General features: G+C 42.3%; 1 protein-coding gene across 1 annotated transcript; it reads left to right on the plus strand.

Moving 5' to 3' along the window:
* Window positions 1-321: 321 nt before the first annotated feature.
* LOC308576987 (guanine nucleotide exchange factor C9orf72 homolog) lies at window positions 322-10,570 on the plus strand. Its single transcript, XM_081177121.1, has 5 exons — window positions 322-441; window positions 3,475-3,642; window positions 3,944-3,959; window positions 7,154-7,233; window positions 10,484-10,570. The coding sequence occupies exons 2-5, from the start codon at window positions 3,520-3,522 to the stop codon at window positions 10,553-10,555; spliced, it is 291 nt and encodes a 96-aa protein (XP_081033247.1). The 5' UTR covers window positions 322-441; window positions 3,475-3,519; the 3' UTR covers window positions 10,556-10,570.
* The last annotated feature ends 213 nt before the right edge of the window (window positions 10,571-10,783 follow it).

Below are 10,783 nucleotides of genomic sequence, written 5' to 3' on the forward strand. Positions count from 1 at the left end.
AGGGTCCTGAAAAACTCTTATCCTCGGCTTTTGTTACTTATAAACTGGGGATGTGATTATTGAAAAGAAAAAAAAACCTCTGCTCGCTGTGTCGGAGCTGCTTCTTTCGATTCTTCCACTTCTTTTTTTGCAAAAATAAAAGAAATTGAAAGGGTGCTGCAGCTTTAGCAGCCGCGAACAGATGCAGGCTTGTTCTGTGTTGCATCTGACCGCATGCAGAAAATGCAAAAATAAAAATAAAAAATGCATTGTAGAGCCGGAAATGAGAGCTGCGTGACACTATACTTTACTCTTGCCTTCCTTCCTTCCCTTTTTTTCTTAAAACGCGCAAGCAAATCTCTGGGATGCGCAGTACCTTGGACAGCGCGCACCCACGGTAGTGGGTTCCCCTCCCCTCTCCTTGAAGCTTTGCAGTCACAGAGACTGAGTAGCCGCTTCCAGGTGAGCATCCCGCCCCCCGTTAAAGTCCCAGGGTGAGTGACTCTGCCGAACAGGGGCAGCTGCAACAGTGTCTCCCTTTGAGGGTCCCTTTCACAGCACGCATTGACCGGGAAAGCGACCCCTGGGAACCTCTGCACCCAGAGAGAACTACAACTCCCAGCACCCCAGATAAACTACAGTTCCCAGGATTCTTCAGTGGGACCAGGGAATGTGCTTTAAATATATGGTGTGTACACCGATGGGGGTAGATCTGTAATGCAGGAGAGGAACTGGTTAGGGGGCTGGGTCGAGGGGCAGGCAACCTGTTTTTCTGCCACTCTGATGCCCTCCTGGTGTGGTTAAAGTACCATATCTCCCATCTTCTTCTTTGGTGATCACTCATAGCCAAGTAAGATTGCCTTACATAAACATGGTTTGAGTCCGTAAGTGACTGTGGAAGCCAATTCTGGATCCACACGTCCTTCCACAGTGGGGATGTTGGTTTCTGGGCGGGAGTTGATCATGGTGTGGATTTGCCAAAGGCACCTTTCTCTTAGCTCGTTTCTCCCTTTTGTCCTGAGTTTGTGCTTCTTCAAAGTCCATGACGCCTTTGGTAAAGGCTGTTCTCCAACTGAAGCGCTCTCAAGCCAGTGTTTCCCAAATTTCCATACTTATACTGCACATACATAAGCACTGTTTGTGCTTATGTTCACATACCTCTGAGCATTGATGTTTCTTCTCACCTGTTACGGCTTCTCACCTGTCACCCCCAAACTAGAAGTCTCCCAATTATGGCATCTGAAAGTCTATTTTGTCTAAGCACCCCATGGAAGTAAACTCTGATGTTTAAGGTCTTGCTAATATTTCATGCAACATGGGCTTAATGGAACCCATATATCAGCATTTTGTTGTATTGTCTTTTGCTCATCAGGGTGTAAATGGGCTTCAAGTGTGCCTTCCTCTTAGCACATTTCTCCTTTTCGTCCTGAGTTCGAGTGTCTTCAAAACCCATGACACCTTTGGTAAAGGCTGTTCTCCAACTAGAGCCCTTGCAGGCCAGTGTTTCCCAGTTCTCGGTGTTTCCACTACATTTTTATATCTCCCATCAGCTTCAGCTGCCAAGTGGGCAATGGTAAAGGGTGTTGCACAACTGCAACAAATACATATAAAAAAATTGAGTTGTATCAAAGGCTACCGAACGGTCTTCTGGAATGTTTTACGTTCAAAAACTAAGATACCACTGTTCAAGATTCTTCACTTAACAGTGTACATGTTAAATTTTGAATCCCAGAAGTGGTTTTCTTAGGGCACAGTGATTTGAAACAGCAGAGCTCATGCCTCGTCAGCTCAAATCTACTTGCAGGCTAAACTCTTCCCAAAATTATATGTTGCCATTTTGAGATGAGAATCTGTTTTAATGAGTACTGCATTACAGATGTATATATTGCTGAAGATGTTATAAAGGTGTCCCTCATGTTGTATACCCTTGCTTGGTAATACATAGGCTCTCAGGGAAAATATCAAATGCTTTTTCACGTGGACAAACTCCTCAGCTAGGTACCATGACAATGTTTGTGGTGGTGTCTGTTTTTTAAATCCAAAGAACAATAGCTAATATTCTGAACATTTAAGATAATGGGGGGAGATGGCACAAAGTTTCAAACTTTTTTGGGGGGGAGAATTACCCAGGGTTGTTGAGCTTTTACTAGGGGGGATTGCCGGAAATCGCTCACCCGCACAAGTCGCAAAATCCGCCTCTCATCTGTCCCCTCGCCGAAAAGTTGGCAATCACCCCCCCCCCCGCATTGCCACAGCGACAGCCAATCAACACCAGCCATTGACGCGTCAACCAATAACACACCAAATAGCTGCTCAAACACCCACCCTATGCACTAGCCATGTATAAGACGACCCCCACTTTTTAGCATAATTTTTAAAGAAAAAAACTTAGTATACAGAAACGTACGGTAGGTTGTGGATCTGGTGTCTTTTTATGTATGACGTGGTTAAGATGTGCAGACATGTATCAGGACCTTCTTTAAAAAAAAAGAAAACACCCCCTCAAAAATAAAATCCTACTGAAAACATACTGATTTATTCCTTAGGGAAGACAAGAGCACTTTCAAAGGCTGCCTCAGAAGGCACAGAGAGACTGGAAGACAAGGTAAGAACATGGATTGCAAATTCCATTAATTTCAGTGAGTTATGAATGTGTTTGCTCCTTTCCTGTTGCATCATACCCATCCGAAGAAGGAGCTACTTTGGATTCTCCTGGATATTCTGGAAGCTTTGTATACGAGAACAATATCCATGAAGATGTGATAGGAACTCTGAGGATTCTGAAAAACTTAACACACAGAACCCTGCCTATTTTGGAGCAAAGTAGAAATCTGATTAATATTTTATTCTCACTATAGAAGGCAGTTTAGATGAATTTTGAGTCTTTTTTTAAAAAAAACAAAGGTAGTATCTTCCTCAAGCTGACTACTATCAGCCTCCTAACAAATGTAATTTTCTAAATAGAAAAAACAAAAAAGAAAATGGTATTACAAAAAAAGGGAAGGTTTTTCTATATTAGTTGTTTGTCAGGCAAAAGAACTGACAATACAGGCTTCTTAAGCTATATCTGGCTGAGAGGGGGAATATTGTAGAGGACACTTGGGGAATAGTAATTAACAAGGAATGAAACCCCATATCTTTTCTTCTGATAAAGTGTTAAATGCAGCAGTAAATTTGTTAACTGCATTTAATCTTTTCGCAGTTTAAGTCCTAGATCTGTCCCAGGTACTTTCACTGAACAGTCTTAAAATAAAAAGATTCTGAATCCAGTTTTTAAAATTGCATTCAGTTTTAAAATTATTTTCTTGATTTTTTTGCTTATCTTTCTGTTGGTTGCGGTTACGTTGGAACAAACCTGGAAAATAAAGTATTTGACTATTTCCCTATTACTCTGTTCTCTTCAAAAAAACAACAACCTCCCAGTCCTTTCATGTCACATTTTGTAAGTGCATGCTCTGCTTTTTTTTATTTCATAAAATGTTATTTATTGTCCAGGGCCAGAGCAGCTTTCCAGTGCTGAAGGGGGAAGTTATTCCTATAATGGAACTCCTTTTATCTATGAAATCACAAAGTGCTCCAGAAGACATAGATGTAAGCCCTTATCTTAGCTGCGTCATGAAAGGAAACAGCTCTTCCATTCTTCTCCTTTTTGATCTGCCTTCGGTAAAATAAATTACACATCGTAAATAAGAATACTTCTAGATTTTCGGGAGTGCCGAGTTAATACCAGCTTCCATCTCATAAGCATGACAGCACTTGAAATCATTTTCTAACTGTACTTGACCAAAACTGTATGCAGTTGTTGTTGTTTTTTACATGCAAAGGTTTATAAAAAGTGATTGGTCGTAAAATAGGGAAATGCCATAATGTAGGATCTTCAGGATGCTGGAATGTCTTTTACTGATGTGTTTTGACCTGGCAGGAATGTGGCCATGAACTCTAATAATGACTCTTTGTCTACTAGATTGAAAGGATAAAAGGTAAAGGGACCCCTGACCATTAGGTCCAGTCATGACCGACTCTGGGGTTGCGGCGCTCATCTTGCTTTATTGGCCGAGGAAGCCGGCATACAGCTTCCGGGTCATGTGGCCAGCATGACTAAGCCGCTTCTGGCGAACCAGAGCAGCGCACAGAAACTCCGTTTACCTTCCTGCTGGAGTGGTACCTATTTATCTACTTGCACTTTGACGTGCTTTTGAACTGCTAGGTTGGCAGGAGCAGGGACTGAGCAACAGGAGCTCACCCCGTCGTGGGGATTCGAACCGCCGACCTTCTGATCAGCAAGTCCTAGGCTCTGTGCTTTAACCCAAAGCGCCACCCGCGTCCCAGATTGAAAGGATAGAGTGTGTGTAGACCAGGGGTCAGCAAGGTTTTTGTGGCTTGGGCCAGTTCATGGTCCCGCAGACGCCGCGGTGGGCCGGAGTGCTCACGCACGCACAACGCTGTTTGCGGCGCGGAGGAGGTGTGCATCTTCCCATTGGCTGCAGGAGCTTCCTGCAGCCAATGGGAAGCTGGCCAGTGCTGCAGAAGGCGGTCCCCACTCTGCTCCGTGCCAGTTTAGCGCGGCGCATGGGAGCCGACCCAGCTGGTGGCGGGGGTCCATGGGTCGGTTAAACGACCCCCATGGGCTGCTTGTGGCCCATGGGCCTTAGGTTGCCGACCCATGGTGTAGAGGCTAGTCTACTGCACAAAGTTAAAAAAATTATATTGATTTCTTGGCACACTTTTGCCCTGAACTCTGCCCACTTTTGGCATGTGTCACCTGGGAAATTACCCGCGAAGGAGCGTGGCCATTGGACTGAGAATGGTTTTCCACCCTTGAAATCTCTTGACTTGCTTGAAACATGATTAAGGCTCAGCGCTTCTTGCGTCCTGGCTTCATCCTGGAAATGAACGGTATATAAGAATTCTGATTGTGTATTTCCTCATTTTCTATGGCTCCCAGGCATTTTTGCACTAAAAATTGTCCTTTATAGTACACGTGCACGCAATGGTGGTTCCCAAGATGCTCTTCCTCTTGTTTTTAATCAGATAAGCGATACAATCCTTAGCGATGATGACATTGGAGATAGCTGTCATGAAGGTTTCCTGCTTAAGTATGCTTTTGTTTAAAAAATGGCTTCTGTGAAAATCCTTGTAAAACTGAAGTCTGGGAACGGAGCGAGGGGACGGTTGGCTTGTTTGGGGAAAACTAGTAACTGCATTTTATTTGCAACTCTGGTAATTGATTATAAGCCTACTGAAGAAGTAAGAAATTTACATCAACAGTTTGGGTTTGATTGCATTTAGTTCCAAGCAGGGTCTGTTAATGGAACTTGGGCCTTGTTAAATCCAGCACATCTCTTAGAGCCAAGGGAGGTTATCCTGTATTTTATTAAAATATATCCAGGTTTTTTTCCATTTACTTTTTTTCTGGGGCCCCCAAGTGAGTGGGGCCCTAAGCTATAGCTTGTTTAGCTTACACTGCACATTACCATACCCTCCAACATGTCAAAGCCGAAAACTGGGATGCACATCTTCCGGGATGCTGTACCTCGTGAGTCACATGACCAGCACAAGTGCACAGTCCCCCAAAACAAGATGTCCCAATTTAATAGGGGTTATGCATTACTTGTGCAAATCCAAAGGCAATATATTCTGCTCAGCTATAATTTCTTTACTATTATGAACCCAAGTTACATCATAACACGCATATATAATGAAGCCCTTCTGATATCTACTTAGCAGTATACATAGCCCCCCCCCCCCCCGGTGCTAACTTTGAAACTACTGTAATTACTGAAGAGCAAAGCAAGGCTGTAAGAGAAGATACTTAACATTTTCTGTCAGCTTACTTTTTTGTGTGTATAATTCAATCTGTTTCGTTTAGAATTTTTTTGTCTGAAGTCACATTTGGCTTTGGATTTGTCGTAATTTGATTTCCAGTGGCAGAGATAGCCATATTTTATTATAGAGTGGCTGGGGAAACCCAGTCAGGTGGGTGGGATATAAATAATAAATTATTGTTGTTGTTGTTGTTGTTAGATTTTATTAGAGGCTGCCTACCAAATTTGCAAATGTTCATATCAATAGAAAGAGAAGCCTTCGTAGTGTGTGTGTTTTAATTTCCAGCAGACAAATGCTTCTCCAATATTGTACATTACTTTAAATCTGTGTTCAATTTACAGAGCCATCAGTTCACACCTGCAGACCTGTGGTTGTTCAGTAGTTGTGGGGAGCAGTATGGAAAAAGTTAACAGGGTAAGCATTTTCTATGGGTTATAAAGGAGAGCTTCTCAGTTACCAGAGTGACCAGTGTGTGAGCTGAAATTATAGACATGGCAATCAGTTCTTTGATTTTGTTTATTGCTTGTATATGTATCAAGTGCAATGGGGGAAACAGGCCAGAATTGCTGCTTTTCCCTTTGAATTTTTTTAAATTTTCATTCTTGTGATATTGGTGGTAAGTGATACATGTACTTAGTCCAATCTTCCCATTTTGATTCCAACTAGATTCCAACTTGATTCCAACTAGAATAAATTACCTGTTAGATCGGGGAGTGGGGGGAATCAACAATAGCGCCAAAAAAATAATCTAAAAACAGTTAATGAATGAAGAGGTTTCCTGTAATCAGAAAAAATGGGAAACTATAAATTTGAGCGAAGACAGGAGTGCCTGACATTCTCTGGTCCATGGGGTCACGAAGAGTCGGACACGACTAAACGACTAAACAACAACAACAATGAATTTGAGCTTGTGTTCTTTTCCCCTCGCACATAGAGAGGGAGTAGGGGGCTGTTGTTGTTTTATTTGTTTCTGTTGCGATACTATGGTGAAGCAAATTCAGGCTCCAAAAAAAAAAAAAAAAAGGAGGCTGTAAAAATGGTCTCCAAACAGCAATATGGTGGGCTGGACATTTCCTCTAGTGATGTTCTGGACAGTCCAGTGGAGGTGGGTACCCAAGCTGGAAGGGGGGGGGGGAGAAAGAACATTACTCTGGCCACAAAATTCGCAGTTTGCATGCTGGAGGAACATATATGTTAGAAAATATATCCCTGAAAGAATTGCCCCAGTTCCTGTGCAATATATAACCACTGCTGATTTTTCTCTTGGCTAAACTTCACTGCCTGTACTATTAAAATGATATTTTATTACAGATGGTACGCACACTGTGCCTCTTTCTCACTTTAACAGAGAGGAAGTGTTCGAGGCTTTGCAGAAATGAAACCTCCTTTCATTACGAGTCGGGTCTTTTTGTGCAAGGATTGCTGAAGGTAAGGTCATTGATCTCCTCCGCTAAATTCTCCCAAATGCCACTGGCTCCTTCGTTTCTAATGAAAAGAAGTAATGTTGTGCTTAGAAGCTTTTGAATTATCTCTTTGTCATTATGATGTCTACCTTGTCCTCTTTCTGACTAGATGTCTTTTCTAGGGGTATAAGATTTTCCAGGCAGTTTTTGTATTTTCCCTTTGAGGTTAAAATGAAGGTTTCCACTTAGATATTTTGGTAGGCAGGCCACTGAGCGGGCCCCCCACCCCCACCCCCAAACAAGGACGTTAAAGGGAGTTTATCCAGCACAACTAAGGAAGCATAATTTTTAAGTGCTAATCTGAATTCATGCTTAGTGCTGCTTTCCTGGAAAAGTGTATTTTCCTTGTTTGCTCTCCCAATAGGAAGAAATATTAAATTTGCACCTCTCTTAGAAATGATGGGAATGTTAGCTTTACAACTGACATAATTATTTTGATTTATTTACTCAAAAATATTTGCATACCGCTTACTAGCATGAAAGACCCCTATTTAATATGCAGTTATTTCCATTATATTCTAGAAATCTTTAATCATTTTTTTAAAAATCGAATCAGTTTAATTTTGCCAACTTCGGCAGTCCAAATTCACTGGGTACCTTTAGAAGCACCCATGGCCAAATAATCTCAGAGCACTTTAAGGAACAAGGGACAGGGGTGGCGTTGTGGGTTAAACCACAGAGTCTAGGACTTGCCGATCAGAAGGTCGGCAGTTCGAATCCGCACGATGGGGTGAGCTCCCGTTGCTCGGTCCCTGCTCCTGCCAACATAGCAGTTCAAAAGCACGTCAAAGTGCAAGTAGATAAATAGGTACCGCTCTGTTAGGAAGGTAAACGGCGTTTCCGTGCGCTGCTCTGGTTTGTCCGAAGCAGCTTAGTCATGCTGGCCACATGACCCGGAAGCTGTATGCCGGCTCCCTCGGCCAGTAAAGCGAGATGAGCGCTGCAACCCCAGAGTCGGCCACAACTGGACCTAATGGTCAGGGGTCCCTTTACCTTTACCTTACTTTAAGGAACAAACAGTAATGGTAGTGAGCAAAACCGCAAACCCTACAGTTCTTTCCCCTTTTCTGATAGGGGTAAGTATTCATGGGCCAGATGTGCTTCTGTCAGAAGGAAGGAATCATACCGTGTTTGTGGCCGATCAGCTGCACGTCCTGAATTAGTTGGGAAGGGATGGAGAAGCAACCTAGCAATTTGTTCAAATGCTGACAAGACATGGGGATTGAAAGAAACTCGCATTACCACCGCAGGGTTCCAGTCTCTGTAATAAGGCATGCATCAGCAGTTGAGAAGCATAGCCTCAAACTGAAACTTCAAATCATATGGTTATTGTTTTTTAAAAAAGAAAGTCAGTTCCAGTGATAACGCTGCTTGAATCAAAAGTTTGCAGTCTCTTTCATTTTCATGGGTCATCATTGCATGTTTACTCATAAGCAATCTAAGCGTTTTTTTTAAATTGGACCAGCATATCCAAGACATGTAGACATTGGCAGGTTTTAATCTCTTTTCACTCTGTTGTCTATTACCTTTGGAATGCTTTAATTATTTGCTTTTCACCATTTTCACTGATGCATTAAATATTTCATGTGAAACGATTAAGGCAGTACAAACATTTGGTTAATAAAGTCATAAAACGAGTCAAGTAAGTATCTCTGAACCGAAATGTAAGGATGTTTCACTGAGGCTGCAGCCTTAACCACATCTACTCAGAGGAAAGTCCCATTGAATTCAAGACAGGAGCAGGTTAGGATTGTAGCCCCAATTCTCTGTGGAGAACGCTTGAAGTCTTACAATTCAGGCCTGAGCAAGCAAGCCCACACTTAAATTCAGTGGAGCTTGCTCCCACATTTGTGCGTGTGTAAGAATGTAGTCTAGGGATCAAGTCCTCTTGGACTTGGTGGGACTGTAAACATGCTAAGAACTGAACAGTAAGATGCTGAACTAAACATCAGTAAAGCCTTATTTTTAATTGAAAGGTCACATTTACTTGCCTGTTATGACATTAATTCACACACACACCGTACTTTTCCATTTATAAGACTTATGTTTTTTTCTTGTAAAATAATGCAAAAGAGTTGGGGTCGTCTTATACATGGGTAGTGCACATTGGTTGCTGCCTCGGCTGTCAGCGGCTATTGTGCATGTTATTGGTTGCTGCGTCAATGGGTGGTGTTGATTGGCTGATGCTCCGGCAGTTGGGCAGGCGATTGTCAGCTTCTGTCAGCGATGGGACAGACGGGAAGCATATTTTGAGATGTGTGTGGGTGAGTGGTTTTCGGCAACCCCCCCTTAAAAAAGCTTGGCAACCCTGGGCAATACTTCTCTCCCCCCCCCCTTCTTAAATTTGAGTCCCCCAAAATAGAGGGCATCTTATACATGGGGAAAGCGTCAAGTGTACTTAAGGGGTGTAGAAATAAAAGCATTATTGTTAAGATGGAGTATTTAGCATAATATTCAACAAACCACTGATTTCAGTGACCCTTCTGAGGTTAAGTCAAGGGCTCACTCAAGTAGTTTGTTGGCTGCTAGTATCTAAACATGGGTGGGTCTGTCTCCCATCTATTTCTTTGTAAAAGCCAGTTCCCAGCATTGTACCAAGTTACGAGAGCTACAAATTCAGACCTGCTCTTTCATCTTGACAATTTTTTTTTTTTACAAGTTCTGCAAAAATATTACTAAGTCTATAATGGCACATAATACGTATCGTGTTATACATAGGCTCCAAATGTAACCAACTCATAAACATAATAGAAAGGGCGATGCATATAACTGTAAAAACACGTTGATGTATTCATGCTTTCAAAATGAATGGTAGATTTTGTTTGAAATGCATCTGTTTGTGTCGTGCACTCAGAGATGTGCTGCATCTCCCCAGAGTCCCTGCAGCGCACAAGCTCATGCACCTCCCATCACGATGAGTATTTTGCTAGAATAGAACTGATGAGAAAATGCCAGTAGATGAGACCATTTGCTGATTTTTCCTGTGTGGCCGTTTTTTAACAGGTCTTTTGTTTGAAGCCTGGATTGTCTCTGAGGAGGGTTCTTCCTTGCCCAATTCTTGTTGGTCCTCCACAGAAAAGCCTTAACTCTCATCAAATATGTAGAAGACGATACATAAATATATAGGAGCTTGCGGAAGCAGTGCGTTCAGTACCCTGGCATGGTTTGAAATGAAAATATTTTGCTCAACCACAGTTTTCCCTGTCACCCCACAGGCAAAAAGGGGGAAAGCCTCTGAAATCACTCCGGAACTTGAAGATAGACCTGGACTTAACAGCAGAGGGTGATCTGTACATAATAATAATAATAATAATAATAATAATAATAATAATAGTGATGGCTTTAGCTGGTTTGCATTTGTTTCACTTTGGTCGGCCTTTCTATACCAGTGTGCAGGAACGCGATGTCCTGTTGTTGTTTTAAAGACATTTTCCAGTGTGGGTTGGTGAAGCTCCATGGCGCTTTTCAAAGATGCCACTGGTGAAGGAAATGTGATGTTCCTCTGCTCTCCCGAT

The sequence above is a fragment of the Podarcis bocagei genome, assembly GCF_964188305.1.
Source record: "Podarcis bocagei genome assembly, chromosome: 17".
NCBI classification, from domain to species: domain Eukaryota; kingdom Metazoa; phylum Chordata; class Lepidosauria; order Squamata; family Lacertidae; genus Podarcis; species Podarcis bocagei.

Coding starts and splice junctions, on each gene's coding strand:
- LOC308576987 (XM_081177121.1), top strand. CDS start 3,520: ATGGAACTCCTTTTATCTATGAAATCACAAAGTGCTCCAGAAGACATA. Junction 7,234..10,483: donor TTGTGCAAGGATTGCTGAAG/GTAAGGTCATTG, acceptor GTCACCCCACAG/GCAAAAAGGGGGAAAGCCTC.